Source organism: Anthonomus grandis, chromosome 12 (assembly GCF_022605725.1).
Source record: "Anthonomus grandis grandis chromosome 12, icAntGran1.3, whole genome shotgun sequence".
NCBI lineage: Eukaryota > Metazoa > Arthropoda > Insecta > Coleoptera > Curculionidae > Anthonomus > Anthonomus grandis.
In genome coordinates this window covers 1,931,807-1,946,640 of record NC_065557.1, presented here as the reverse complement: position 1 = coordinate 1,946,640, position 14,834 = coordinate 1,931,807, and the positions used below count along the sequence as shown (strand labels likewise).

The following is a 14,834-nucleotide window of genomic DNA, read 5'->3' as shown; positions in this document are numbered from 1 at the left end:
AACTACATAAACTATAATTCAACTGTATGGAATAGAGCAAACACAGTATTTGTTTTGACATTTGGTTCCCCTAATTTTTTTTCCACATTTATTGTTGGCATTTAGGTTTGATTTATCATTAGTTCACTTTACAGACACCTGTAATTAATCTTTTTATTTTGAAGAAAAATAGATTATTAAGTTTGTACATTTCGATAATATTTATTTATTACAATACTCCCTTTTTCTGTTTCACTTTGAGGTCTAAACTTCCCAAGAACAAGGTCAATATTATAGGAATAAACATGAATAAAACTCACTTTAGTTCCGACGCTTATATTGATAACTTTGGTAACATCTAATGCAAAAATGTCTTTATTGATGCCATTACATTAAACAATAAATATTAAATCCATAATAAAACAAAATATTTACATGCTGCTCTAAAAATAACAAAAAACCAGTCGCAAAAAGCTTATAATTATTAGTACTAAAAACCCTTAAGCCAGAACGGGGTCATCATCATCCTCATCCTGCCCGATCATAAATTCATCATAATTTTGGTTTCTTTGGTGCAATCTCTCCCTAAGCCACTTGACCAGCTCGAACCTCTTACTCAAATAAATACTACATATCACAAGTGAGACTAAACCTAAAGGAATGAAGATCCCGGCTATAAGGGACCCATCCCCTTCATTATCCACTAAACTGGAATATCTTGAGGTCTGATTAAATACACAGACCCCCTCGATTAAATTGTAGTCGATGGCACATTGGCATGTTTGTATTTGTTGGTCGCACAGTTCTTCCGGGGTAGGACAGGGCTCGTCCCTTATTGATGCCGGATCACATTTGTCCCCAACTAAAGAGTAATTTGAACACTGCATAAGGACTTATTTGTTATTATGTTTAGGTACTCACCTCTGGCTAATACTTTAACAAAAAGAAAACAAACACAAATCAAGAATTTTGCTCCAATCATTTCTCTAAACAGTTACATTTCCCTTGTGACAAATAAAAACTGAAACAATTTACATGTTTTCCGTATCAAAAAAGGTTTTGTTTTTTTTTTATCTACAAGCAAGATAAAACGATTTTAACAACAAATAAACCTTATCAGTCATATAAATTGTTTGTTTGAAAAAAAAAGGAATTTTTTTTAGGATAAAATAACCTGTCAGGACCGGAGAATTACTGTTGTATCTACCTTTTCAATTGGTTAATTCGTTTATAAGGGGAACTGACTGTATGGGGCCACTTATTCAATTTATTTTTATGGATTAATTTAAATGTTTCCGGAATTGTTATTATCCCGACATGACCAGCAGAATTTAATAACAACTAACCATCATTACAAAACACAAACAAATACAAAATCGCATCGAGATGACAGATGACAGACGTCAATGTCAAAGTGCTCTGGAACTATATTTGTTTTCAACTTTCACTCTTGCCATGACCACTTCCAAAAATAATTGTTTATGTTATTGTTTACATTATTAATTAAATAAATCAATGAGTTATTTACAACCATTACAAAACAAAAACCGATTTCAAGCGATCTATCGGTTTTAACCGCGGTTAAGCCCTTGGTTCACCTTGAACAGTCCCTTTATAACATAACCAATCGTGTCCGCTTGGACGTGCTTGGTTGAAGTAACTTCGTAATTTGTCAGCTGTCACTATCATCATTTTGTTTGTTTTTGAATAATACCCCAGACGCCAGTAATATATGTAATTAGTTCTTAAACATAAATATCAAAAAAGAAAACTTATTAGCCATAATAAATGTGTCATTTTTAAAAAGAAAATAATTTGTTATTTGTTTTTATTTTTTCCCGCACTTATTTCAATATCTTTGACATTTGACGTTTAGAAAACAGCTCCGGACGTGGGTAATTACTGTTCCAAATTGATGACGTATAAAGGGCTAATTGGTGACGTCACGTATCTCAAGCGGTTATAACTATAACCGCTTGGACGTGTTTGGTTAATACCATTTAGGAACGGTAATTACCGATAGACCGCTTGGAATCGGTTAAATGCAACTCATCGCATCGAAATGACAGATGACAGACGTCAATGTCAAACTGTTACGGAACCATATCAGTTTTCAACTTTCACTCTTGCCATGACCACTTCCAAAAATAATTGTTTATGTTATTGTTTACATTCCTCGTTTGCGGTCTCAGAAATGTTATAAAACTAACAATTTTGAAAATATGGAGGAACTCCTCACCTCTTCTTGTTGCATCTGCGTGAGCAAACTCGATGAGTTATCGACTTTAGACACCCTCGATTCAAACAACGTTAGGTACATTAAAAAGTTAGTCTTATGTGTCCCCAATGAGGTAAGCCCCCTTTATTTTTAAATATTATAGGCCCGATTCGTCTCACTTTTCATTACAGACCTGGGAATCTTATTATAAAATATGTTATTTATGCATCGCCCAATTGGACATAACCTATGATTTTGTCCAGTGTTGCGTTGAAAGCGAGAAATTCAGACAAAAAGAGCCTGATAATTTCAGTCAAACGTTGGGGTTTAAGTGTGACGAGTGTGGCAAAACGTTCAGGCAAAAAAAGCGTTTGGTGCAACATATTACCACGTTGCACATGAGACAACAAAACGGCAAAAGTAAGTTGAAACTCGAAGAAGAAATATCTAATGAACATGTTAGTCTCGAAGTAGAACAAAAAGAGGAACAAGAAGCCCTGATTGAAACTGAGAGTATTAAATTAGACCCATACTGTGATGATGTGTGGAATGATGATGACGATTATGAGGACAAAGATTTCAATGATTATGTTAAGCCTGAACTTGATAATGAAATCAAGGGAAAAAAGGAGATTTCACCTAAAAGAGAACCGTGCAAATGCACTTTTTGTGATGAGATATTTAAGACTAAACAGGAGTGGGTGCAGCATGTCAGGACCGAACATGCCTCAAAAAAGCCCTTTGCTTGTGAGCAGTGTGACGCCAGCTACTTAAACAAGTAAGTTCACTATATCTATATCTATTTTAATAACAGACAAAGTAGTAAAAATTCAAGTAACCAACAGCCATGTTAATGCCATTAGAATACTCTAAAGCCTATAAATAACATTAATAACAAACTTACTGCTTAATGAGTTTGACTTAGTAGCCCTATCGGAGACATGGTTAAATGATTCTATTAGTAATGCAGAGTTTAGCAAGGACACACTTGTTTTTAGAAAGGATATCAGTCAAATAATAACAGATAAACTTAAGGGGATGATCTCTTGCTTGCAATTAAACACAGTAGCTTTAAGAAGCATTGTGTATTAATATAACACTTGCTGTTATTTCCTACTTATATGCCATTATAGTGTATTTTGTCCCTAGCAGTGGTAGTAATTTATATGAAAGTTATTTTTAAGAAAATTGAGAAGTTACTGTTGTCGGCGACTTTAACATTCTTAGTTATGTTTGGTGTTTAAATACACTTGTGACATTTATTTCTTTAAACAATTTATTCCATGTGTATTAAAACAGAAAAAATAATGGCATTAAAAAGCTGGGCACTCATTTATAATATCCTTATCTCACTTTAACAATTAGAAAATGATTGAAACAAAAGTGATGTTTTTCTGGTTTAGGGCCAAATTATGGACGTGCCTGGAAAAGTAATCCTGCAGGTAACATTAAAAATTGAATTATGAACGTCTCGTTTGTCTTACCAGCAGGATAATTCTTGCTTACCAGTAGAATAAGTTAACAACAGGAAAAAGCAGCAGAGTTGAAGCTTGCATAGTTTATCAACCGTTATCAGTTTACACTTGATAACGGTTGGAGATACTTACCAACCGAAACGTCGTGTTACAATAAATAAATAAGACAATGCAAGTCCCACAAGATGTTTTCACTGTACCATTGTCTACCACCTTCAAAAACAAGTTTGTGTATAATATTCTAAATTTTGTTCTTAATCTGTATGAGTATTTTATGACTTTTCATTATTTGTCCGAATTGCATGAAAATTTAAATTCAAGATTTTTTTTAACTTCCCTTTTCAACAAAATAAATTTAAATTGATTTAAACAATATTTAAACAGTGTTTTGTTGATTACACTACTTTGCCTTTGTATTTTTTTTTAACGTGCCTTAAAAAAATGGCAAACTAAGGTATAAGCACTTACCCTACTTTGCCTTGGTACTAAGGTCATGAAAAAATAGATAAGAACTGGTAAACTAGTGTATACTCATACACTAAATTTGAAGAAATAGGAAGATATTGGGGTTTAAATTAAAGAACGTGGAAATATACTAATTTTTAATATAAACTTGCTGGAACTTAAAATTAATTTTCACAGAAAAAAATTTTATAAAAATAAAAAAAAAAACAAAAAACATTACTCTTTAAACAAAACTGTTAAAATAATAAAAAAAAATAGTCTTAAGTTCAAGGTTTTAAAACTTAACCGTATTTGTATATTTAGAATTTGTACCACTAATGTCGATTTAATTAACAAAATAGGTGTAAAGTATATAAATACGATTTTTTTTAATAAGGAACCAAAATAGGAACTAAAAAAAATATATTCTTGGTAACGTAAGGAAAATTGTAATAAACAACAAATGATTAATAGCCCTTCCTCTAGCAAATCATTGACTTCGGTAGAAGGCATCTCTTGCCAAAACTTCCTTCTCGAAGGCTTCATGTGTGGAACGAAGCTTCTCATAATTCGATCTCTTTTATCGCTATTTATTCCACGAACATTTGTTATATTTAAATTTATTTTTCTCTTTAATTTAAGATTAGATTCTTTGTATTCCAAATTTTTAAAATCGGTTTTATAAATAAACGCTTCCTTTCCCTTCACAAAACAAATCTCTACTATGTCTTTAAACAAAATAGCGTCACTGTCTTTTCCTTTTTTTTGAAGTATTTTTGGAAAATATATTTTCTACTTTCATGAAATCGGTGATTAACATTTCTTTTGTTACCAATCGTTTCGCAGATTTTTCAACAACTTCAATAAAGTCGTTCATATCTTCGATAGTGTTTTTTTTCTTTGCACACTGTTCAATTTTGCCGTGCAAGCCATCGGCGGAGTTATAAGTGTGCCCTTTTAATAAATATTTTATGCTTATAGATTAAGAGAGCAACAATCAAACAGCAAAATGGAAAAAAGTAACCAATTTTTATTTTGCGCCGTACAATTATCAGCCCACAAAATAACTTCTGATGCATCTCTACAGAGATCCAAAAATTTTATAAATGCACTGGCAAGGTCTTCTCCTCTTCGTCCAGCGATAGCCTCATGCCATAAAATAGCAGTCATTATTCTTTAAAGAGGCAAAGGTTTCATTGAAAACAACAAGCCTTGATGTAAAAAATGATTCTTTAACTTTTGGCATTCTCGGTAACAGGAACACCTTTTGCATATCCGTCGCATAAACTTTTACAATTGGATCCGTCAAATACTGCTGCGCATCTTTTTGGTATAAAGATCGTCGTAGATGGTACTAAAAAAAATATGCAAGGTGGACACACGAACAATTAATAGATTGTTGTGGCATTTATAAAAGATTTGATTTAATTTATTTTTTATTTTACACTTTTAATTAAACTTTCTGCTTTTAAAAGTCTCGAAAAAAGCTTATTTTTAGTCCAATAATAATAAGGTCAATATTAGGTTTTGTTAAGATTATTTCTGTTAAGAAAAAGGTCAGGATAATTAAAATACAAGTTTAAATTTTGTAAAAAAACGCAATAATAGAAAAAGTGAACAAAAAATAAGTAAAAAATTACCTCAGCAACGTGCTCTTCATTTTTAAGTGAAGTTTCTTCGCTATTTGTTTGGCCTAATTTCGAACATGTATCACATTTGTCTGCTTCTATTTCATAAAACCCAATATTTAATGCTTCTACTTCTTTTCTATAAGTTTCATAGCTAACTTTATTTTCAGGATATTTTTCGTTATAGTCTTTGTACAAATCCCTTATAGACAATTCAGCTGGCAGGTACTTTCTATTTGGCGCGTGTGCTCTTCTATAATGTGATGGTTTGGGATTATAGGAATTTATATGGTCTTTAATTGGAGTTTTGCTTTGTTTATTTCCTGGAGTCCGTTTTCCTCTTTGGTCTGCTAATAAGGGAGTTGCTATTTGTGTACCATGAGGATCCTTATTCTTTTTTAACATATAGTCTACCACCATCGTACTTTTGTACCCCAAAGTTGTCATAAAAATTTTTTGGCATACTTTTATCTGCTCGTCTTCACCATTTGCGTGAATTTTCGGCAAGTTATATGTTCTAGAAAAATTTCTACGACTTTCCAGACGCTTACGTTTCGTGAATTTGCTTATAAAGCCACATCGTTTATAAATCCTTATCTAATGACCAAAATCGTGTATGCAAGTTTTTTCTTTTGTCTGAATCAAATGCATTAAGGCATTTTTTAGTCTTGCAGTTGCAGGTGGGAGGCCCGATAGGGTGTTTATTCTTATAACTTTTTCTTTTGAAGTACGTGGTCGCTTTTTATTCAATATTTCGGGTCCATTTTCTTTTACATCTGATTCTGTATCCTCTTGACTATCAGCTTCACCGATCTCTTCTATGTTATCACCTGCCTCTTCTATATTATTAAAAGTCACGTCTCGTACTTCTAAATCTGAGTCACTATCCATATTGATATTCTGTTGTTCCTCCCTCGAGGGTATATAATCCGGATCTGCAATGTCATCATCCTTGTCCTCAGGATCAAACAGCAGACGATGGGGAGGAGACGCTTCTCTATCATTTTCAATACACAAGCTTGAATTATTCTCTTGTGAAAACACAAAATTATCCAATAAATCTACATTGGGAAGGCTTGACCTGTTTAAGTCAGAGCTTATGTTTGATATATCGGCAAGAACATTTTCGTCCTAAAATTGAAAGTGCTATAAATGTTCATTTAGGCCAAGATAGAACTGTTGGATAACCAAAAAAAGACCTTTTTAGTTTCGTATATCAGATTACATATTTTTATATCCGGTAAAAAATATTAGACTTACCTACCAGCGCGATCAAAAAAAACCGGGACAAAACAAACCAACATTAATCCTGGACTATTTTTTGAAGGTAACTGTTCAACTGACACGAAACGTCAAACTTCTTTAAATCCCAGTTTAACCTATTTCTTAGCTTAACCAAAAAGTAAAGTTTTGGCAAACATTTGACACAAAAAATTAAAAAAATAGTCCAGGAGATCTTATAAGGTGTCCCAGTTTTTTTTGATCGCGATGGTACATAAAATGTACAGATTTATAGCAGTATATTTCCTAACTAGTGCTGAAAGTCTTACTTTTGTGTACGCGATTGCACTTGGCTGAACGATGTGAAGCAGAAAGGTGATCATCTAATTACGTGCGGAAAAAATACCTTTAGCACGTGTTAAAACGCTATTTTTTCTATAAGTGTAAGCAAAAACATAAAATTTTATTTAATACTAAACACAATAAAACAAAAATATTGTCATCAACTTCACAAGTCAAACAGATTGATTCACTCAAAAAATTAATAAAAATATAAGATGTCAATTTTAGACATTTTAATTTTTCTTACTTTGACTTGACTCATTAAAAATAAAAAATAAAAACTTTACTTAGATTTACTATTTAAATCTACTTAATTATTAGGTTTTATTTTTATTTACTACATAAGTATAATCAAATAAAAAATAACACAACACACTTACCAAGTTACTTTTTGATTTAAGAATACCATTAACCATCCTTTTGATCCTTTCGGAATACCTATTATTTTCAAACACAAACTTTAAAAAAACGATTGCACAAAAACGTCTACTAACTCTCGCCGAGAGATTTGGGCCATAGATAAACAGTTTATAGGGGTTGATTTGGGTTAAATGGGTAAAAGGGATTGATTTGGGCAAACTGAATTAAAAAGCGCTGCAATACAAAGGCAAAGTAGTGTATATGCGCGAAAACCTGACTTTGCCTTTGAAACGCCACATCAAATTTTAATTATTTTCAATGGCAAAGTAATGTATGTTCATATACACTACTTTGCATTTGTAAGACAGTTTAAAAAAATATTTGAAAAACTAAAATTTTAAGGTATGAGCCCTTACACTACTTTACCTTTGAAAAATTATTAAAAAAATGTCGAGTACCTTCTATTACCTTGGTTTCACCCCAAAAAATATGCATATACAGTAGTTTGGCAGGGTTTTAATTCCCTTATTTTTTAAGATATCAAGAATCTAAAAAAAATGGCATATAGAGAAAAACGAGGAGATTTCGAATATGTAATAATCTTATTTTGCCATTTTTTGCGAGTACCGTCTTTTGCCTTTGCACGACAGATTTGGTTAAAGCTCTCTTTATTTAATATAACAATGCCCTACTTAAGGTTACATCCTTCCCTCACCTGCTCCTCTTTGCTGGCTATGCCACTGTTATATGATTGAGAAATGAAAAGAAAACATCATACATCTAAGAAATCCCATATAGGAACGTCAAATATGAGCCACTATATTTAAATACCAGACACCAGTTTTAAATATTTCCTGTTTGTTCTTGGCTACTTCTTTTCTTAGATCTTTGTTTAGACCCTCATACTTTGTTCGAAGATTATGCAGTGTTTGAACCACCCCTGGCAGAGGGTTTTTTACAAACTCTGCTGTCAAATTTTCCCAGGGCTGATTTTTTTTCTTTCCAAGGTGTTGCATCATCAGTCTTTTTTTATTCAATTGTACCCGCATATTGACTCACTAAATTACAGAGCAAAATAACTTCTTTTTCAGAAAAGTTTACCGACTTCTTTTTTTTATTAGGTTATTGAGACATTCTCTAAAAAAAATTTATTAAAATTCTACCAAATTCACTGCACAGTATACAGTTTCTAAAAAACTGTGTACTGTGATTCACTGGCAAATGTCCGGAGGGATATTTACAAATAATTAGCAAAAATGCAAATACGTATTAATACTAGTACTACAGACAGAAAGAATATCGGATTTGGCACAAAACAAGTATACAAGTACCTGTAACTATTAACCTGTAACACTTCCATTATTTTTGTTTATTTCATTTATTTTCTCAAGACCGGAGATTCATAGCCACAATCTTTCTTTAATTACGTTCTTGCCAAACTGTAAACCTTCTGTTACTTAACAACAGGTTAAAATTTGGTTCATAATTCCTCCTACAGCTACCGGTAGGTTTACCGAGAGGATAGAATTTATCTGCCTAATAACACACAGGAACTTTACCAGCTGGTCCGCAATTTGGCCCTAAAGGGGAACGACTGATTAGCATAAAAAAGAGCTGTTTGGACCTCGTTTCATAAAATCGTTGTAGAAAATAAATGTGTACATAAATATTATGGTTTTTGTTACACATTTAATAGTGCCCCTACAGTATTATCATTATTTATTTATTTATTTATTTACAGTCAAGGCTTTCTAACAGACAGGCACAGCTGTCCAATAATAAGAAAGCACGTTATATCACAAATACAAATTAGTAAACAAGTTCTATATAATAATAATTACAACTACAGAGAATTAATTCTTAAAATTACATCACAATCTAGAAAGAATTACTTATGTAAGTTAATCAGGAAGCCGTCTTAGGTGTCGTTTAAAGGCATCAAAGCTAAAAAAAATAAGTCAATATTAGGATGGTTTAACTCCAAACTATTATACATACGGGTACATCTAATAATTGGAGAATTCGATAAGTAATTGGAAAAATACCTGGACACTACAAAAGTTTGTCTATTACGAAGGATGTAAGGATTTGGATCCTAGGGATGCAAATTGACTAAAAAGTCTGTCAAAGTACAGTAATTCATAAAATTAGATAAATCGTACTGTAAAGTAAAGTAATCAGCAGCCGAATTAATAGTTTTTGAGATTTTAAGATCATCTGCATATAAGGCATAGCTACTATGTGAAAAACATTGCTCTATATCATATAGGAAAATGATAAACAGCAGAGGACCCAACTCTGACCCCTGAGGCACACCTGAAGTCACAGCTGTACTCTTCGATTTTTGGCCATTTACAACAACATACTGAGATCTTTCACTTAAGTAACTTTTAAAAATTTCAAACAAAGCCCCATGTACCCCGAAATTCTCAAGCTTTATTAAAAGAGTTGGGTGGTGGACCTTATCGAAAGCTTTAGAGAAATCGGTGTACACTGTACAAGTCTCAGAACCTCGCTCCATATTCTCAGATATGAGTTGAACGTAACAAGGTTAGTCAGTGCCGATCTTTTTTTAAAAAAGCCGTGTTGGTTTAAGTCAATCGATCCCCTAACAATAAAAAATAATTGATCCAAAATAAGAGACTCAAACAGTTTCCCAAAATGGCTCAAGAGAGAAATCGGTCTATAGTTATTGATAGCGCTTTTATCTCCTGATTTAAAAATAGGCACAATTTGGGCCACTTTCCAAAGCTTAGGGTATTTACCAGTTGAAATACATTGATTATACAATAAATATAGGGGCTCACAAAGATTAGGACATGATTTCAGAAATATTGAGGGAAATCCGTCTGGCCCAGGACCCTTTTTGGGATTCATAGAGCATAATGCTTCTCTAATATCGTCTTCTCGAACATGATCAACAGTAAAACATTCTTTTGATTGGACAACATCAATTAATGATGGAGTATTAGATGGTTCAAAAACACTGCTAAAAAACTTTGAGAAAAGTTCACAAATGTCAGAGTTATTCGTAGCATATTGATCATTAAAGGTCATTTTTAACGGCAAATTTTTTGTATTCCTTTTATTATTAATAAACGACCAAAAGTACTTTGTGTCATGCTTAATATTTTCCTCTGTTTTAGTAATGTAAACTTTATAGTCTTTACTAATATTTAGTTTTACAGTTTTACGTAAATTTGAGAAAATATCGTAGTCAGACTGTAGCTTGTATTTTTTCCAGTCTCTGTGCACCTGCACTTTATTCTTTATTAAATTATTAGTGTGCTTAGAAAACCATAAAGGATATTGGCGCTTTTTAATTTTTATTTTTGATATTTCAGAATTCACAGTATTACTCAGTTCTGCGTAAAAACATTCGATGTTGTTATCTACATCACGAGATAAAAATAAATCCTTCCACTGAAGAGAACGAATTTTCTCATTAATAACTGCATAATTTGTCCTAATGAAATTTACCTTTTGATAAGAATTACACACGACTTTTTTTTCATAATTTAACTTAATATTTACCTCCAACAACATATGATGACTGTCCTCAGGCACTAATGGGTAATTACATTTAAGTACCTCGGTTATTAAAGAATTAGTACCTACAACTAAATCTAAAATTCTATTCCTTGAATTCAAAATATAATTAAATTGTTTTAAACCATTAAGGACGTAAAAATCAGTAAAGCATTTGCTACATGGGTCAGTGGCGTTATCAGAATTTAGTTTGTTATTACGCGACCAGGATAAGTTAGGCAAGTTAAAATCACCTAGCAATAAAACTTTCCCATTAATTTTGTTACTTAGTACAGACTCTACTTTTGACATGAAATGTTTATAGTTATTCGAAGATGCGTGAGGGGGGACATAGACAGTACAAATTAACAATTTATTACCTCCATTTAAGACGACACTGACCCATATATCTTCAATTATATTATTGGTGTTACATAATCTTGGTATGAGTTCGGCACAATGAATATCGCGCACAGCTAGCATTACTCCGCCACCATCACTTTTTCCACTCACTAGAGCACTACGGTCCAATCTAAAAACATTGTAGCCAGGAGGAAATAACTCCGAGCTCAGCACATCAGGCTTCAGTTATTGATAAACAGTCAAATTGAGCAGCACACATAGATTGGTAAAAATCAACAGTTTTTGTTCTAAGTCCTCTGGTATTTTGGTAATAAATTGAAAATTCAGTGCATACAGACATTTAAATAGAGATTATACATAGGAGATAGACTAAAGTATTTAAACATAAGATATTTAAACATTATAATTCATTTATCGATAAATAATAATTCACTTTAACGCAGATACAGTCTCCAAATCCACATGAGGAAACACACCAACGAGAAACCGTTCGTCTGCGCCACGTGCGGTAAAAGTTTCAACTCGTCGGCGAGCCTGAATCACCACGCGAAAATCCACACGGGCACGCGTCCGTACGCGTGTCCCCAATGCGATCGCAGCTTTAAAACGCACAACAATTTACGGACGCACCGGTTACAGGTGCACCAGGACCGTACCGAGTGGCAGTTTTTCTGCGATCTGTGCGACAAAAAGTTCCCGTTGCAGAGCAACTTGAGGAAACATTTGAAACGACACGCGGGCATCAAGGAGTTCGCCTGTCACATTTGCGGCAAGTTGTTCGTCAATAAGGCAAGAATTGTTTTTTAGAAGAAAGAAATTCTGGAGCGTGACTTTTGTGACGTTTTTCAGGCTGAACTTATACCTCATCTGAACACTCACAGTAATCAGAGGTTGTTCAAGTGTAGCCTGTGCGATCATAAGGATTATAAGAACAGGGAGGGCCTCAGGAGGCATATGAAGGTGGTGCACGATCAGGGAAATTGGAAGGCCCCAAAGGTGAGTCACATTGCGTGCCTATGCCCAGAATATCTAATTCATATATCGTCGCCTCAGAGTAATAGGAAATAAATAAATACCTTAAATATAAATTTGATTAAAAAATAGAAGTTTTATTTATTTTAAAACTAATATGATATGAAAATTAAATATTCTCTACTAACTGTTAAACATATGGGATATTCCAGGCATATTGTATATTAGGTGGAATATTTCTCGAATGTTAGGTGCAATTTTCAATGTTTTTAGTTGGAAAAGAAATATTGTTGCGCCATGTGCCCTAAAGTGTTTGCCTTCAGTAATAAGCTGCAGAGGCATATCTTCACGCACACGGGAGAGAAGCCTTATTCATGCGACTATTGCCAGAAGAGGTTCATTGATAAATACACTTTGAAGGTGCATCTGAAAAAGGACCATAACATGGACTTATTTGAATAATAGTTCATAATGTTTTTTTTTACAGCAATTTTACTCCATAAAATAGCTCTGGAAAGAGTTGCGAACCAAAGTCTTGTGAATGTTTGTTTTTCTCTATTTAAGTCTGATTTTATACTGTGAATTGTATTTTTACTCTTGAATCTCATCTTTTTAAGTATTATTTTTTTAATAATAAAATAGGTGTTTTATTTTACCCTCCCTCCCGGTAAAAATGTCCAAGCAGCAACTTGAGTTTCTCTTAAAATCCAAGTTAGGTATTATAAGTTCTATGTTTTTAAATAAAAGGAAACGTTTCATTTTCAAAAAACTGTTCAATGAATTACGTTGGAAGCAGCGCCGTAGCTACAATGGTTCCACGGGTTCGGTGGAACCAGGCCCGCCACTCTCAAGGGCCCGTAGCCAGCTAATAAACATAATAATAAATAAATAAACAAAGGATGTAAATTTAAACTAAAACTCAATAATATATTGTGAACTTATATAATCTAACAAACCACATAAAAATCCAAAACTCAGTAAAATTCTTACATCGATGTGCCTATCCGCAGCCGAAGCAAATCTTTTCTCTTATTAACAGTCTATAAAATGAGTTCCAATTATAAACATTTATCTGGTGCAAGTAAAAGGAAAAAGAAAGCCGAGCTTGAAGAGAAAACTCGAAAACATCCAAAAATTTACAAATTTCAATTTTTCATTTAATCAATTCAAGCAGTTCCTCTTTAACTAATTTTGTTACTGGTGGGATTGCTACACCCTTTACGTCTACGATTGTGAGTCAATCTCTTAGTGGTAAGTATTTTACAAATTTTCAATATCTCACTTCTTAGGTCTCGAAACATAATTATTTATATTAGGCCGGCCAAATAGTACAAGTGTTCTTAAAAACTCTCTATCTTTTATTGACCTAATGCCGCCTGGCTAGAACAGTTTACAAACAAAATTATTGAAGTATCATACTATCAAAAGTCTCTCATCAGCACAACGATTCATTCCTTAGAGTAAGCCATAACTTTTAAAGTATCAAACGGGCTTCTCAAAACAACTACCTATTATAGGGTTTCTACAATAAATTAATCTGACGACTTAGCCTTTCCTGACATTAAGTATGTTATTTTACTTTGTTTTGTTTTACGCATTTTTTACATATTTATGTACATACATACATATTAATTTAATATTAAAAATAAGAAGGAATTTTGGTAAAAGAAATTAAAATCAATGGTTATGCCTATTATGAATGTTATGTGGTATAACAATCATAACATAATCGTTTATTTTCTTAGAACATTGAAAGGCCTTTCAATGTTCTAAGTTTATTTTAATTTTTTTTTAGGTGAAAATATTCCTGAACCTGAAATTGAACTTAAGGCAAATACCAAAATTTCCGACCTAACTTAATGCTCAACTAATAAAGATGAATTCAAATCAAAGATACTTATCACTGATGAACCAGATATTAATGTAAGTAGGTGCATAGTCTGACAAATGGATCTGTCTGACACTAACGTCCCGTAGGTTTTACATAAAATATTTCTGTTTTTATTAAAATCGCATTTTATGATCAGATTGTAAAAAACCTATATTAAAATTAGATCACGAATAAATTATAATTTTTTTTTTGGTAATTTGTATTAAATTTTTTTATTCGTTCGCTGTTCCATATCCATTTGTTCCGTTCCACATCTCTTTATTCTAGAATCTAGATTTAGCTCTAACGCTAAAACTAGGAATAAACAAATAATATTTATAGGTAAATTTTCCTACGGACAAAGCTAATTTTGGCGAAGCTTTATCAATCCAAGAGAAAAGATTTATTATTGATAACGAACCTTGTCGTCCACG

At 32.6% G+C, this 14,834-nt stretch overlaps 2 protein-coding genes and 1 long non-coding RNA gene across 4 annotated transcripts; 1 reads left to right on the top strand and 2 right to left on the bottom strand.

The window, feature by feature from the left end:
• Positions 1-336: 336 nt before the first annotated feature.
• On the bottom strand, positions 337-1,179 carry LOC126742980 (uncharacterized). The gene is made up of 2 exons (XM_050449877.1): positions 901-1,179; positions 337-841 (listed from the first exon to the last, which is right to left on the bottom strand). The coding sequence occupies exons 1-2, from the start codon at positions 959-961 to the stop codon at positions 480-482; spliced, it is 423 nt and encodes a 140-aa protein (XP_050305834.1). The 5' UTR covers positions 962-1,179; the 3' UTR covers positions 337-479.
• Positions 1,180-2,092: 913 nt separating this feature from the next.
• Positions 2,093-13,169, top strand: LOC126743189 (zinc finger protein 771-like). The gene is made up of 5 exons (XM_050450170.1): positions 2,093-2,330; positions 2,389-2,975; positions 12,002-12,347; positions 12,408-12,554; positions 12,804-13,169. Exons 1-5 carry the CDS (start codon positions 2,202-2,204, stop codon positions 12,990-12,992), a joined length of 1,398 nt encoding a protein of 465 aa, XP_050306127.1. The 5' UTR covers positions 2,093-2,201; the 3' UTR covers positions 12,993-13,169.
• LOC126743190 (uncharacterized) lies at positions 5,160-7,197 on the bottom strand. Of its 2 annotated transcripts, none has more exons than XR_007662808.1 (3): positions 7,005-7,197; positions 5,757-6,875; positions 5,160-5,470 (listed from the first exon to the last, which is right to left on the bottom strand). It is a non-coding gene; the product is annotated as an uncharacterized LOC126743190 (long non-coding RNA). The 2 variants fall into 2 exon arrangements; XR_007662809.1 differs by having other exon boundaries at positions 7,009-7,197.
• Positions 13,170-14,834: the final 1,665 nt, after the last annotated feature.

Bases quoted from the DNA above. Each gene is read 5' to 3' on its own strand.
- LOC126742980 (XM_050449877.1), bottom strand. From the start codon at position 961: ATGATTGGAGCAAAATTCTTGATTTGTGTTTGTTTTCTTTTTGTTAAA. The intron at 842-900 runs GTGAGTACCTAA...ATTACTCTTTAG, and splicing joins TGTTAAAGTATTAGCCAGAG to TTGGGGACAAATGTGATCCG.
- LOC126743189 (XM_050450170.1), top strand. From the start codon at position 2,202: ATGGAGGAACTCCTCACCTCTTCTTGTTGCATCTGCGTGAGCAAACTC. The intron at 2,976-12,001 runs GTAAGTTCACTA...ACTTTAACGCAG, and splicing joins GACGCCAGCTACTTAAACAA to ATACAGTCTCCAAATCCACA. The intron at 12,348-12,407 runs GCAAGAATTGTT...GACGTTTTTCAG, and splicing joins GCAAGTTGTTCGTCAATAAG to GCTGAACTTATACCTCATCT.